Source organism: Narcine bancroftii, chromosome 6 (assembly GCF_036971445.1).
Source record: "Narcine bancroftii isolate sNarBan1 chromosome 6, sNarBan1.hap1, whole genome shotgun sequence".
NCBI classification, from domain to species: Eukaryota; Metazoa; Chordata; class Chondrichthyes; order Torpediniformes; family Narcinidae; genus Narcine; species Narcine bancroftii.
In genome coordinates, this window is record NC_091474.1 from 197,004,781 (window position 1) to 197,020,971 (window position 16,191).

Here is a 16,191-nt window from a genome sequence, read left to right on the forward strand (position 1 = left end):
AAATACTCCAATTTTTAAAAATAATTATCTACTTCCATGTTAATTACTTCTAATAATTCATTCCCTCCAGCTCTGGGATAAAGAACATCAAAGATTCACTACCCTCTGTGAAAAGAAAATTTTTATGTACAGCACTTCAATTTTAAATTATCTTGAAGCTACATCCCTCATTTGAGACTCTTCTACCAATGAAAACATCTGAACATCTACTCTGCTTAGGTTTTTCCAGTTACATCCACTCTCAATTTTTTTCTTATCCTACAAACATAGTTTAAGCCAGCTGGACATGTCTCAACACCTTACCATTAATAATTCATTAGAATGTGTTGATAACTGTCTCCATAATCTATTTCAATTCTTTCAATCACAAACCCTCCCTTTGTTCTGTACGAGTCCCCCATTTTCTTTCTTACTGAAAATGAATGCATTCCTGTCTTTCCCACTTCTGAAGATTTGCTCATTTGAAGCACTCTCTTTCCACAGATCCTGCCTGACTTGATGAGTTTTCCAGCAATTTTTACTTTTGTTTCAGATTTCGCATTATAAATTCTTTGGATATACTTTTGATCAAAATTCACTCTGTCATGCCCCCATAGATCTTCTACGTTTCAATAAGATCACATTGTTATTTTTCTAACCCCAACAAAGTAGAATCAGCGAGTTTAGTCTCGCTTGATTAATCAATCCAAATAGTTTTATATTTGTACTGAACTTTTTTGATGGCATTAAGAAATAACATATTGAACAATTTTAAAATGATTTGTAAAAATACATTCTTAAGTACTTGCTGTGCATAGAACATACCTTGCAGTTGGAAGAACAGAATGGTGCCATATCCAGCACTAGAGGGAAATCCACATGTTTATTAACTTTCCGCAAACTCAAACCTGCCTGGCAAGGAACATAAATCTTTTGAAAGTAACTGAATCTTCATTTTACATTTCTGTCTGTAGACAACTATGATGTGAAACGTTTTAAAAACTGCTTTCTTATTGAAAACAAATTATTTAAAGGTTATAAGTCTTGGATTCTAAATTAAATCTGAGCTTTTACAAATAATGAGAATATGGTACAAAAGAATCTAAAATGAATGCTATGAACAGAATAGAGGGTACAGTTTTAAAGAGTTTACATGATGAAGGCTACCCATTGCATGAAGAAAGTGAATATGCTACTCACAAACAGACAAATAAGTTTTAGAAAGGAGATAAATTAATATTTGTAAGAACATGCTAAGATGTCAAACAAGTGTGTTATGAGGTTTTCATGAAGGAAAATAGAAAATAAAGTCTTGTCAAGTAATCAAGATGAAATTGATGGCAATTTAAGATGATCACCAAAACTAAAAGATTTGTTTTCTGTAAGAGTTTGAATTTATAAAGCACTATGAATGCAGGAAAATGTCCCAAGGTCTGTTATTAGGATATGTTTATATCAATGGATGACCAAAAAAAAAAGGTAAATCATTAGGTTTTAAAGACACATGGAAAAAATGCTCGATTAGGAAGATAATTCCAGAGTCTTAAGGTCATTTGAGCATTGTTAAAATCCAGTTTATTCAAACACCACACCTACAGTTGATAACTTAGGACAGTGGTATGGCTGGAGAAGATAATGTAAAAGAGGAAAAGTCAGATTTGAAAACAAAAATGTCGAAGTATAAATTGAGAATAAAACTGTTTAAAAAGAGGATCAACGTAGGGCATGGAGCGAAAGGGGTAAAAGATGAATGATGCTAAGTGCAAGTCTCAGATTTAAATGACTATAGATTGATCAATAGGAGAAAAAGGAATGACTTGGAATAAGTAGATTCAAACAGAAGAACAACAGTTTTTGGAATACTATACAGGTACCAGCATTAGAAGCAGAATCATACAAGCAGATGCAATTTTTTGAAAATAATTATTTCAGGGGAACAAAAGAGAGGGGAATAGGATTAAATGCATTGTTATAACATAGATGGTAGTGATAGATTCAATTGCTTTCTTTCATGCTATAAAATTTGATTTTTTTGGTTGGTTGAATTAATTTAATTTTAATCCATCAATCTATAATAGCTGCACTATATTTTATTGCTTTGAATAAAAATGTAATGTCAGAAATATATTGAAATAATTAAAAATAACACAAGATATTCAGATCTCTCCTAATTTATGAACAAATATTTGGTTTAGTTTTACTATAGTAACATACAGAGATGTCTGAGAAATTTAAAAAAAATATTTCCAATATTTTCACCTGCGAACAGAGGCAGCTCCTCCGTCGCCTGTGGACCAGGCCCCGAGGGCCCAGCCTTCCATGTCTGAGAAATTTTGATCTAAAACCAGACTTCTTTCATTAAAGGTTGACTAAAAATTATTTAATGTGAAAATAATAAAAATAAACTTCGGATAACATCTACCTATAATTACCTGGTGGAACCTTTTAAGGTGAAGATTTAAGATAGGTGGGACAGCCGAGATCAACATTTGTTTCCGAGCATTTGTATATACATGTTCTGATTTTTTTTCTATTAAAAGAAAGGGTAATTGAAATAAAAACAAATGTTAATACAAATACGATACAGCATAGTACATGTCATCTGCCCACTACTCACATCAATCTAACCCATCCCTCCATCACAGCTCATACCTCCATTTTTCTTACAACGTTGTGCCTATTTAAGAATGTTTTAAATGTCCCTATTGTATCAGCCTCCATCATCATCCCTGACAATGCATTCCAGGCACCCATCATTCTCTGTGTGTAATTAAAAAAAAAAAAAAAAAAAAAAAAAAAAAAAAAAAAAAAAAAACTACCTTTGATGTCTCTCCTACATTTTCCTCATCTTAAATGGATGTTTTCTGTCCTTGGCCATTGCTGTTCTGGGAAAATGGGGGTGAATCTCCACTCTATCTATGCCTCTCATAATTTTATATCCCCCTATAACATGGGATGAGAAGTATGATCCTCAAAAGAGAAATATTTAGAAAATATGATTGAACTAGCAAGTTTGCATCATTGTATATGAACATGAGCCAACAATTCATGGTAAATAGAGTACAACATTCATTCATCAATTGACATCTACAAATAACATGGAATTTTTCAGCATTACCCACTACACACCTGCTGATTGTGCCTTCTTGTGCTGTTTTTGTTTTCTCTCGGTACATTTTTCACACAACAGTTTGTTGTTACCCATGAGAAGATCTATGGCTGTGAACTGGGCAAGACAAGACTGGAGAGAACATTCCTTGGGTCTGGCTCTATAGCTCCGGGACAGTGTTTGAAAAGCTGAAATGAGAGATTTTTCTTTCGTGTCTTGAATGCTGAATGAAATGCTGTCAGGCTGTTCCTCATAAACAGAATCAATAATTAGATTTTCCTTTTTCATACTACCAAGGTTGAGTTTTCCTATCCCAATGGAAATAGAATCATTAAAGTCTGTGTGTTTGAATTGAATTAAATTACTGTTCAACAGTTTATGGTTGACAGTTGTCACACCAGAGCTCGAATCAGTGCTGCAACTCAGGGGCTCTACTGGTTTTGGGAGATTCTCAGGCTCAGAAGCTTCAGTGTCTGCATCATTGCTTCTATCCGACACATTACTTCTATCTGATTGATTCCCATCTTTATCACTACCTTCTGACTGACTTAACCTATTGCTTTCTACAAGATTGGAGCAACCACGTGTTCGGTTACTCTCTGCCTCATTGTACTCATTGCTTTGTTCTGCAGAAGCTTGCCACCTCCACTCTTCGTCACCTGTTGATTTCTTTATTCCTTTTATCCTTTCTTTGTTCACATAACTCTGCTAAAAAACACAAATTTAAAAAATGTTAGCATGGCATGTAACAAATCGTAGGCTGAGAATATACCAGATTTAAACAGAAAGAATTCAAGGTACCTTCCAACCTATACAGAATTGGTGACAAGTCAAATTTTTGGGAGATCCTTTTGCTTTAGGAAGATAAATTATAACCAGTCACATCACACATCTCTTTACTCTTTGTCGACTCAAGGTTCCAACATCTGCATTTTTCGAGTTGTTTCTGTGTTCTGTGTTAGAGTAGCTTATACTTGAAACCAACTATTAATAGGGCTTTTACCTGGCTCATTTATGGAGGAATTGGTATTAATCAGATCTAAGTGCCTTTACACAAAAATAGCCATTCCAAAGTTACTTCTACATCGATGTTGATGGGGTCTCCTAAAAAGACTCAAGCTTCTGCATTGCTTGAGATCTGAATATAGAAAACGCAGAAATACTGAGAGAAGGTCTGTCCGCAATGCACAAATGTGCTCAAGAAACTCAGCAGGTCAAGCAACATCCATAGGAAGCAAAGGGTAACCAATGTTTCAGGCTTGGGCCCTTTGTCAGGTATAGAGATCTGTCTGCCTGACCTGCCTAGTGTTTCCAACATTTCCTGTTTCCACTCTAGTTAAATATCTTGCATTAACTTTGCGATATTGAATTGTAATTTAAAAAAAACCTAAGTTATTTAGATCTAAAAATGTTGCCAATACGCATATCTGAAAAAAAATGAGGCTGCTAGAAAACAGTAAATTAGATAGCATCTATAGAAAGAAACAATGGAAAAGTATATCCTCTCTAAATTATTTCATAAATCACTTTCTTCGCACTTGAATAACTGAATATTTATAATACATGTTATATTTATTGTCTCTTTTAATTCAATTTAGTATTTGAATGTAGTTGTTTTTCTCTCCCCCCCCCCACAAAGTACCTGTTCAGCTGTAGCGAGCAAATATTTCTGTACATATGTACTTTGTACAATGTGTACGACAATAAATTCATTATCATTATGAAAAACTCATTGCTAAAACTGCCAGACAACAATTACTGAGTAAATGAAGTTGTACTGCAGCATCTGATAGCAAGTACATAAGAGTCTAGAAGCAGAATTAGCTGACCTGCTGAGGGTATGCAGCATTGTCTGTCTGCCCACCACCCAGCTCCCCCAACTCCCCCCTCCTAATATTTAAAAGGACTTGCAAAATGACTATCAACTACTTGCAGGTTAGCAGCTGGTTGAATTTAACTTGATGCTTTTTCATAGAATCAGGGTTAATGTTTTTTGGAAATTTAAAGTTCCTAAAACTCATGAAGTGGTATGCCAGTTGTTGATGAGTTATGCTCTGACATGGGTTCACCAACATCCTCTCCGACTTCACTTTCCACTGGCTCGGTAAAATAGGCAACATGTTAAAACACCCATCCCACTCTGGTCACACTCTCTTCAGCCTTTTCCTGTAGTCAGAAGATATACGAGCTTTTAAAATATGCACCACAAGATTCAAGGTTCTTCTTTACTGTTATTAGACAACCGAATGGACTTCTCATTACAAAAAAGATGCTGCCTTGCACTGTCTTTAACTGAACTTTTTCTCTGTAACACTACACTGCACTTTTGTTTCATTTTTGCATTACCTGTTGTACTCAAGGATTGATTAAATTGCCTGGATGCCACATGGAACACAGTTCTCACTTTATCTTGGTACAGGTGACAATAAACAATTCAAGTCAATTTATCAGTATTTCCATGGGAATGTGGCACATTGGGGAGGATGTATAAGTCACCAAAAGTACAATGAGCTGATCAAAGAGGGAGAAAATAGGGAAGTAGGGAACAGCCTCAGCAGATTATATCCACCCAAGGTTATCAGGGAGCAATTCTGTTGCGTGAACATCAGCACAAGGTGCCTGCATTTTAACCCTTTGGATTCTGGCCATTTTTAACCTTTCCTAATATGCACGCTGAACTGGGTCCATGGGGAAGCTACAGTACGAATGTCAGTCCTAACCAGTTGGCGATTGGGTATAAAACCATTTCCGGAAAATGGGGTCACAGAGTATATGCACTTGTTGGTAGTCCCTGAAAACCAGGACATGGAGTCCAAAGGGTTAAGAAGAACTGCCTTACTAAATGAATTTAGCATAAGAAGGGAAATTAAATCATTATAATGAGCATGTATCATTCATTTGGTGCTACATGCAACAACCCTGACCAATTATGATGTTACAGATGGTACATTAAATAGCAGTATCACCAAAATAAAGGCAAAATAGATTATCGTTCAGCACTAAAAATGTATTACTGGAGAAGAGGTAACATATACTTTATACATAAACAACACACCATTTACATTGGAAGACTACGTAGTACACAATGGTTTATTCTATAAGCAGCATATAAGGCTGATAAGGCTGCTAAAGCCAAAAGTTAGAAGCTACTGTGCAAATCTGCAAATAATACTCAAAGACGAAAAGCCTACGGATGATTAATGGTTCATTTATTTTGCAAACAAAAGATTTTAAAAAAACGTTGTCTTACCCTTTCTTCAACAATGGGGAGCGAAAGATCGATAAACGGCTCTTTAACAGTTGAAATCTAAATTAATTAAAAGATTGTAAATATTTGGTAACAGACCAAATGTATATTTATAATATACATCACCTTATTATTCAAATGACAAAGTGTTTAGATAAATTTAAAATTAAGCTGCAGCCATTATATCAGTCCTATTTTAAGAATAAAAATTGTGCATGCCACTGAAATAGAAACTTCAAGTTTTCTTCCCAGCTTCAATCATATACTTTTCTTTAGTGCAATGACTGAGGACAGCTAAGAAGCTCAGAGGACAGTCTATACAAATACTAGCCAGAGTTAAAGGCAGTTTTTAAAAAAAAAAATTAGAGATGCCACATGGTAACAGGCCCTTCCAAGCCACCTGACCAATTAACTTATTAACCCCATCTGTCTTTGGAATGTGGGAGGAAACCAGAGCATCCAGGGAAAACCCGTGCAGATACGGGGAGAGCATACAAGCTCCTTATAGACAGTAGCAGATTTGAACTTGAGTCACTGGTGGTGTTGCATTAGTGTTGTGCAAACCAGTACATTAACCATGCTTTGTTTTACAAATGTAAGCAACATCAATATACTGAAGAAACAAAAAAGGATGGCTCTGAGGGAAAAGGGTAAACAAAAAGTCATTTAATTTAACTGTATTTTATCGCTTCTGTATTTTCAAGTTTTTGTGTGTTTTTATATTTCTATTTACGATTTATTGTCAGAGTTCATACATGACAACACATACCACCCTGAGATTATTTTTTTGTGGGCGAGGCAGAATGACTACTTATTGGTAGTGCAAAAATAAACTGTCTACAACGTTTACATGCAAACAAAAAAAAACTGTGAACAAATATCAAATGTAAACAAACCAACTGTGGAATACAGAGAAAATGAAAAAAATCAATAAAGTGCACAAGTTTGAGTCCTCAAATGAGTCCCTGATTGAGTTTGTTGTTGGAGGGTGGAGGTAGCTGTTCTTGAACCTGGTGGTACGAGCCTTGGTTTTTAGATGTTATTATGCACACTTACTTTTTCTGTAAGTTTTAAAATTGTCTAATTAATGGCTGTTGAATATTTGTGAACATTCAACTGCTGGCAAGTTTACAGCCAGCAAGCCTGGGGCCGTGGTTCAACCAGTGGCAAAGCAATTCTGGTGATCGTACTTGGCAGTCAGTTAACCTGGTGATTGCTGCAGGGGATTCAACACAGAACATTACAGTACAGTATGGGACCTTCAACCCACAAAATAGTGCAGACCTATGTAAACCCACTCCGCAACAATTTAATCCTTTCCTACCTCATACCTATAACCTTCTAATTTTCTTCTATGCATGTGCCAATCTAAGAGTCTTTTAAATGTCCCTATTATACCAGCCTCCAGCACCACCTCTAGCAATGCATTCCAGGCACTCACCACTCTCTCAGCAAAAAACATCTGATGCCAGATCTTGGACATCTCCCCTAAACTTTCCTCCACTCACTTTCAAACTGGTATCCTCTTGTTGTTCTGCACAAGAAGATGCTGGCTATCAACCCTATCCATGCCTTTTAAGACTTCTATCAACTCTTATCCTTCATCTTTCTTCAAAGAGAAAAGGCGGAAGGGGTAGGGAGAGCTCTGTCAACCTTGTTTCATATGACATGTTCTTCAATCTAGGTATCATCCTGGTAAATCTCCCCTGCACACTCTCCAAAGAATCAACATCTTTCCTGTAATGAGGCAACCAGAACTGAACGCAATACTCCAAGTATGGCCTAACCAGAATTTTATAGAGTTGCAACATTACTTCATGGCATTTGAACTCAATTCCCCGACTAAAGAAAGCTACGCCTTTGTAACCACCCTTTCAACTTTTGTGGCAACCTTGAGAGATCTATGGACTTAGTCTGCAAGATCACTCTAATTTTCCATACTGCTAAGAGTCCTGCCATTAGTCACGTACTCTGACTTCAAGTTCCCACTTATCACATTGAACTCCACCTGCAATTTCTTCACCAACCCTGTATCCCATGTATATCCTGTTGTAACCTATGACAACCTTCTACACTATCCAGATCACCTCCAATCTTTGTGTTATCTGCAAAGTTACTGACACACCCCTCCACATCTTTGTCCAATTCATTTATAAAAATCACCAAGAGTGGGGATCCCTAAAAAGTTCCCTACAGAACTCCACTAATCACTGACCTCCAAGCAGAATATTTTTCATCTACTAAACCCCCTCTGCCTTCTGCAGACAAGCCAAGTCTGAATCTAAGCAAAGTTCCATGGATACTATGGTTCATAACATTGTGAATGAGCCTACCATGGAGAATCTTGTCAAATGCCTTGCTAAAATCCACATCCACTACCCAATGTCTTTTGTCAGCTCTTAGAAACACCCAATTAGGCTCGCGAAGTATGACCTTCGTACAAAAGCTATGCCATTGCTGTGAAGATTATCCTCCTACTAAATGCTCATAAATCCTACACCTAAGAATCCTCTCCAATGGTTTGCCCACCACTGATGCAAGATTCACTGGCCTATTCTCCCTCAGACTCTCTCTCTTATCTTTCTTAAACAAGAGGACTATATTTTCCATCTCAGATCTTTTGGTATCTCCTCTGTCGCCAGGGAGCATGCAAAGATCATTGCTAATGCCCCAGCGATCTTTTCCCTCCCTTCCTGTAGCAATCTAGAGTCCTGGGGACTTAACAATCTGAATATTTTAAGAAGATCCAGCGCTTCCTCTTTTTTAATTTCAACCTGTTCTATCACATTAGCTTGTTCTTCATTGATTTCACATTCACCAAGGTATTTCTCCCTGGTGAACAGTGAAGTAATGTGTTCATTTAGAAACTCCCCTACCTCTTCTGTCTTCAGACATATTCCCCCCTCCCTCCTCCATTTTTTTTGCCTATTGGACCAATCTCATTCTAGTCAAGCTTCGGTCCTTCACAGAAGAGTAGAATGCCCTAGGGTTTTACTTAAGGGGGTTTAGGTATTGAACCTGTTGGCAGGAGATTCAAATCATTAATATTTAAGTAAAAAATTACTTAAGTCATTGGTCTGAAATTTCCATAAAAATTCTTAAATGCTGAAGTCTTGAACATTTTGGGAGCTGAGTGAAACTGTGTGCTCTGGTGCTGAGCTCTTCTGTGAATCCAGTGAATCCATAGGTTAAGATCCAATATTTTTCCAATATTTCTTTTTGCAAATCTGTCTGTTTTACCTGGACCAGTTTAGAGTCAGTTGATGTTCAGTTCTGCCTTAAATATGTAAAAGCTTGTAAGAGCACTTCTGTATGACTTACAATTGCTAAGCCTTCCACTAGCAGGGAATCACAGGTCAAAGCAAATTGTCCAAAAATAATAGACTCAACTCGATACATATTTAAAAGATGGACAAGTAGCATGTGTTGATATTTTTACACTCCCAATTATGAAGAGAAGAGATTGCAATGTATGTTCTGGATTTAAATCCAAATGTCACTTGTTCTTTGAGAAAAACATCAAGAGTTTTTTGCAGATTTAGTTTCAGTCCAAGAATTTTACAGTTTGGCATCTGACTAACCCTAATATGGTGCCTACTGTCTAATAATTTAGTGTTTGCTATCAGTTTATAGAGGATTTATGGTTCAGTCATAATTTAAAATGACATTAAAGGGCATTAAAGAAAAAAATTATATATGGTTAATATATATTGTTACAGTTAGGGGGTGAGATTATGATAACTTACTGTTTTCCAACTGTTTAACTACTTACGATGATACTTTCTACCATCAACAATTACTTGATTTGATAATTATAGGTAATTTCATGATATAATTTTACTATGTTGAAGATGCTTCATAGTTGTAAGTTATAATCCATTTTGCCAATATTGTTCTAGACCTGTTGGGCCATTTGCTACCAAACTCTTTTCACAGTAATATTGCTCTTCATCCAAACTACAGAAAATGTTTCTTTTCTTTGGCTTGGCTTCGCGGACGAAGATTTATGGAGGGGGTAAAAAAGTCCACGTCAGCTGCAGGCTCGTTTGTGGCTGACCAGTCCGATGCGGGACAGGCAGACACGATTGCAGCGGTTGCAAGGGAAAATTGGTTGGTTGGGGTTGGGTGTTGGGTTTTTCCTCCTTTGCCTTTTGTCAGTGAGGTGGGCTCTGCGGTCTTCTTCAAAGGAGGCTGCTGCCCGCCAAACTGTGAGGCGCCAAGATGCACGGTTTGAGGCGTTATCAGCCCACTGGCGGTGGTCAATGTGGCAGGCACCAAGAGATTTCTTTAGGCAGTCCTTGTACCTTTTCTTTGGTGCACCTCTGTCACGGTGGCCAGTGGAGAGCTCGCCATATAATACGATCTTGGGAAGGCGATGGTCCTCCATTCTGGAGACGTGACCCATCCAGCGCAGCTGGATCTTCAGCAGCGTGGACTCGATGCTGTCGACCTCTGCCATCTCGAGTACCTCGACGTTAGGGGTGTGAGCGCTCCAATGGATGTTGAGGATGGAGCGGAGACAACGCTGGTGGAAGCGTTCTAGGAGCCGTAGGTGGTGCCGGTAGAGGACCCATGATTCGGAGCCGAACAGGAGTGTGGGTATGACAACTGCTCTGTATACGCTTATCTTTGTGAGGTTTTTCAGTTGGTTGTTTTTCCAGACTCTATTGTGTAGTCTTCCAAAGGCGCTATTTGCCTTGGCGAGTCTGTTGTCTATCTCATTGTCGATCCTTGCATCTGATGAAATGGTGCAGCCGAGATAGGTAAACTGGTTGACCGTTTTGAGTTTTGTGTGCCCGATGGAGATGTGGGGGGGCTGGTAGTCATGGTGGGGAGCTGGCTGATGGAGGACCTCAGTTTTCTTCAGGCTGACTTCCAGGCCAAACATTTTGGCAGTTTCCGCAAAGCAGGACGTCAAGCGCTGAAGAGCTGGCTCTGAATGGGCAACTAAAGCGGCATCATCTGCAAAGAGTAGTTCACGGACAAGTTTCTCTTGTGTCTTGGTGTGAGCTTGCAGGCGCCTCAGATTGAAGAGACTGCCATCCGTGCGGTACCGGATGTAAACAGCGTCTTCATTGTTGGGGTCTTTCATGGCTTGGTTCAGCATCATGCTGAAGAAGATTGAAAAGAGGGTTGGTGCGAGAACACAGCCTTGCTTCACGCCATTGTTAATGGAGAAGGGTTCAGAGAGCTCATTGCTGTATCTGACCCGACCTTGTTGGTTTTCGTGCAGTTGGATAATCATGTTGAGGAACTTTGGGGGACATCCGATGCGCTCTAGTATTTGCCAAAGCCCTTTCCTGCTCACGGTGTCGAAGGCTTTGGTGAGGTCAACAAAGGTGATGTAGAGTCCTTTGTTTTGTTCTCTGCACTTTTCTTGGAGGAACCACAGAAAATGTTTAAGGGAAGAACAAAATGGTGTGAAAGTATTTACTTTTACCCAAGAAAAATTTCCATGCAAGTTTTTAAAATTTAGAATTGTCAAAACAATTCTCTTCTTTCCATATTTTATATTTACCTATGCCCTACTGCTGACAATAGTATTATTTTAGAACAGAAACTATGGAACTAAATAATTACTCACATGCATGCACTCTTCACACATGATGGTACTGATCAATTCTCCAACAAATATCTGGTTGATAAAATTCATCTTCACACCTGCTCTTCCATATGCTGTAATATAATTATATTTTAAAAGTTAATTTTAATTTTTCAAGTTGAAAACTTAAATTTGACGAGAATTTTTTGCGCAAAAATCTTATTGTATAAAATATATTCATTCGCATTACTTGTTCAGATACCAAAAGACTATATATTTAAAAAAAACATAACTGACCCAGGAAAGGTTTCTGTTTTATTTCAGAGAAACACAAAACTGCAAATGCTTGAGCAAACAATCAGGCAGCAGCCTGAGTAGAAATGGTCAGTAAAAGTTTTGAGTTATGACCCTTGAAATTTCAATAGTGTCTTGGACTGAAACGTTAAATGACCAATTCCATCAATGGATGCTGCTTGACCACCTCCAGCTTCTCATTGTTTGCTTCTGCTTTATTTTAACTGAAAAGAACTTGTCAAGTTTATACACCATATACACCAGATGGCGCCCTTGACCTTTATAAAATCCATACCTTTTACTTTTTGTTTAGTTTCTTCATCAGCTGTTTTGACTGTTGGGCTGTTGAAGGCTTTCAAGATGGCACTCTGTATGCGCTACATCGAGGAAAAAAATTACAAGTGTAATCCTTTACAGGTAATAACTTGTTAACACTGAGCATAATATTGTCCAAATGATTCTATTTTGTATCTTATCAAAGGCACCTGAAAGTAATGCATATGAAAATATAAACTATTTCCTCATCTCCAGACCACCATCAGTGAGGAGGATTGGTAAGAACATTTCCTCCACAATCTCTATCAGTACTGGAACACCACAGGGCTGTGTTCTAAGCCCCTTGCTCTACTCACTTTACACCTTTCACCACGTGGCTCGGTCTGACAACACCATCTACAAATTTGCTGATGGTACAACAGTTCTGGGTTGTATAAAAAGGGGTGATGAGTCAGTATACAGGAAGGAGACTGAAAACTTGGTTGAATGGTTAACCAACGACAACCTCGCACTGAGTGTCACCAAAACCAAGGAGCTGATTGTTGATTTCAGGAAGGGAAAACCAGAAGTTTACTATGATCCAGTGATCATTAGGGGATCAGAAATGGAGAAGGTGAGCAAATTTTAGTTCTGGGGAGTCATTATTTTGGAGGATCTTTCCTGGATATAATATACTAACAGTACAGTGAAGAGAGCATATCAGTGACCCGACTTCCTCTGGAGTTTGCAGAAGTTTTATGTAAATCAGAAACCCTGGCAAATTTCCACAGATCAGCTGTATCACAGTATGGTACAGGGACACCAATACCAGTAAGTGAAAAGCCCTGCAAAAGGTAGTGGATGCAGCCCAGGTCATCACAAGCAAAACCTTCCCCACTATCAAGAACATCTACAGGGAACGCTGCCATTGGACAGCAGCAATAATCATCACCTCCACCCATACCCCCCCCCCCCACCCCAACCACCCAGCACACGCTCTATTTTTGGTGCTGCCATCAGGAAAGAGGTATAGGTGCCACAAGACCCGCACCACCAGGTTCCGGAACAGCTGCTACCCCTCCACCATCAGAATCCTCAAACAATAAACTCAATCAGGGACTTGTGTAAGAACTCTTTTTCACTTTCCCTCTCTGTATTGCACACTCTGTTTATTTTATTTTTTTAACTGTTTACATGTGTATGTTGTGTACAGTTTTTTTTCTACACTACCAATAAGTGGTTTTTCTGCCTCACCTGCAGGAGAAAGAATCTCAGGGTTGTACGTGATGTCATGTATGGACTTTGACAATAAATAAATAATAATAAATAATACAAAATCTAAAAAATTACAACCCACAAAATGTTAAGAGTTCTATCACATCACAGAGTACAGTTTTCTCAACATGCTCTACATTTTTAGGTTTCTATTCTACAGGATCCTTCTCAGTTCACAGCACTCAATAAAAGATAGAAAATAAAAACAGCAATTTGAATATTTTGATTCTAGATTTTGTGCTGTACAATGAAAATATGAGAAAGCACTGCACAAATTGAAAAAGTATTAAATAGGAAATCTGCAATTTCATAGATTATTCATAATGTAAAGACGCAAGGCTATCCACAGTTTTCTTGTCACCCATTTTGATCATGAGATGAGAAGAAATTTCCACTCTCAATAGATGTTGAATATTTGGATCCTAGGTAGCTGTGGAAGAATGTCAAACTTGGAATATGATATTTAGTTTCCTCAGCCAAATAATTGACATAGATTGTGAATATCTGGGGCTCAAGGGCACATCCTCCAGTCCACTACTTGTCATAGCCTGCCACCTGAGAATGATCTTTGTTTCCCCTCTTTGTTTTCTGCTTGATATCTAATTCTTGATGTTAAACATAAATGGATACTGGTTGTCAAAATGTAATTTACACTTTGTCACAGGGATTAGTATCTGGAGCTCAATTTTTATAAATTATATTAAATAATTTAAAAGAACCAGAAATGGAGAGAACCCCCTTCCCCCTCACCCCAACTCCGTCAGAAGGGGAAGCATAGGAGTCAACCATACAGGACGGTGACCACACCAGCAGACCAATGAGGGGCTCAGTGGCTGAAGTTTAAATGACCCTATATACACCAGATTGCAAGCGGTTCGCCACTTGTGGTTGAAGGACTCACGCAGGCTGCTGGAGTCTGTCTCATGGGAACCAGGTATCAGAAATGGAATTCGAGGGTTCTGAGGGAAAGGAGGTCTTCCTGATCATATCGGAGGTTTGGATCTGGAGCTCGGGTTGCTGATGGTTTGAACTGAGGTCTGTATGGTGCAGGAGTGCTGAAGGAGCTCTCTTTTGTTTCTTTCTCTGCCTCTTATTACGGGTGTCAGGCAATGCTCGATGACTCTTTGCCTGCCCTACTGCAAATAAAAGCTGGTGTATCATGTATATTCTATTATTAATGTATTATTATGTGATCAAAGATAGAAACCAAATTTCAAGTTTGTTTATTGTCACATGTACCAGGATACAGCGAGAGATCATTTTGAGAGCATTCCAGCTTGTCAATCCATACTTAGTACAGCAGAAAATGCACAGTAAAGTTACAGAGAGGGGGGGGGGGGGTGAATAAGAAAAATGCAAATCAACATTTCACAAGTGTGAAGTTCCTGATAACAGAAGGAGATAAACTGTCCTTAAATCTGGTGCTGTGTGATCTCACACTGATGAATCTTCTTCCTGACACGAGGAAGATGAAAAGAATGCAGCAAAGATAGGATGTTTTTCAAGATGTTGGCTGCTTTGTCGAGGAAGCAGGAAGTGTAGATGGAGTCAATGAATTGAGGAGGCAATTGTACGATGGTCTAAGATGTGTTAACAACTCTGAGGTTTCTTGAGATCTTGGATGGAGCAGTTCCTATACCATGCAGTGATGCATCCTGCAGGAAACTTACAATGCACATCTGCTGAGTTATTGAGGGATTCAGGTGACATGCCAAATTTCCTCAGGTTTCTGAGGAGAAGCACAGGTATGCTTTCTTGGCCATCACATCAACATGGATGGACCAGGACAGGTTGCTGGAGGTGTTTACTCCAATGAACTTAAAGCTGTCTACTATCTCTACCTCAGCACGGTTGATGTGGACATGAGAGTGGGAACCACCCCTCTCCAGGATGTTTATTACCAGCTCAATATTCTTGCTAATGCTGAGGGAGAGGTTATTGTCCTGGTGCCAAGCCACTAGTTCCTCTTTCTTCCTTCTATATTCCAGTTTGTCATTGCTTGCGATATGGCCAACGACAGTGGTTTCATCTGCAAATTTAAAGATGGAATTGGAACAGTGATTGGCCTCACAATCATTGGTGTACAGTGAGCAAAATGGGGAGCTAAGCATGCTGCGCTAGTGGGACACTGCTGTTAAAAGTGTCATAGAGGCGGTGCCATCACGAATCCTCACTGATAGCAGCCTGCCGGAAAGGAAGTTATGGATCTTGTTGTGGGGTAAGGGACATGGTGAGGCTGAGGCCAGGTTTTGGGGATGAGTATATTTGGCACAATTGTGTTGAAGGCAGAGGTATAATGGTCAATGGTGGTCACTAAATCTGATGATGACACAAAGTAAAGGGAGGACATAAAAGGATCCAAAGGGATACAGTTAAACAAGAAAATTTGCAGACACTGTGATTGGAGTTGACACAAAAGCAGGAGAAACTCAGCAAGTCACACTGCGTTCTTTATGTAGCAAAGATAACGATACATAATCAACATTTTGG

General features: G+C 38.6%; 1 protein-coding gene across 4 annotated transcripts in view; it reads right to left on the minus strand.

Annotated features, from left to right (window-relative positions):
• usp45 (ubiquitin specific peptidase 45) overlaps positions 1–16,191 on the minus strand; it is a 140,459-nt gene that overhangs the window by 14,020 nt on the left and 110,248 nt on the right. For 2 of the 4 annotated variants that reach the window (XM_069887139.1, XM_069887140.1), the window contains exons 10-15: positions 12,467–12,548; positions 11,920–12,011; positions 6,339–6,395; positions 3,109–3,796; positions 2,412–2,509; positions 805–891 (exon numbers count right to left, since the gene is read on the minus strand). In XM_069887139.1, the coding sequence (XP_069743240.1) occupies positions 805–891; positions 2,412–2,509; positions 3,109–3,796; positions 6,339–6,395; positions 11,920–12,011; positions 12,467–12,548 (1,104 nt within the window). Of the gene's footprint in view, positions 1–804; positions 892–2,411; positions 2,510–3,108; positions 3,797–6,338; positions 6,396–11,919; positions 12,012–12,466; positions 12,549–16,191 lie in introns of those variants that run through there. The other 2 variants (XM_069887143.1, XM_069887142.1) reach the window with 2 other exon arrangements.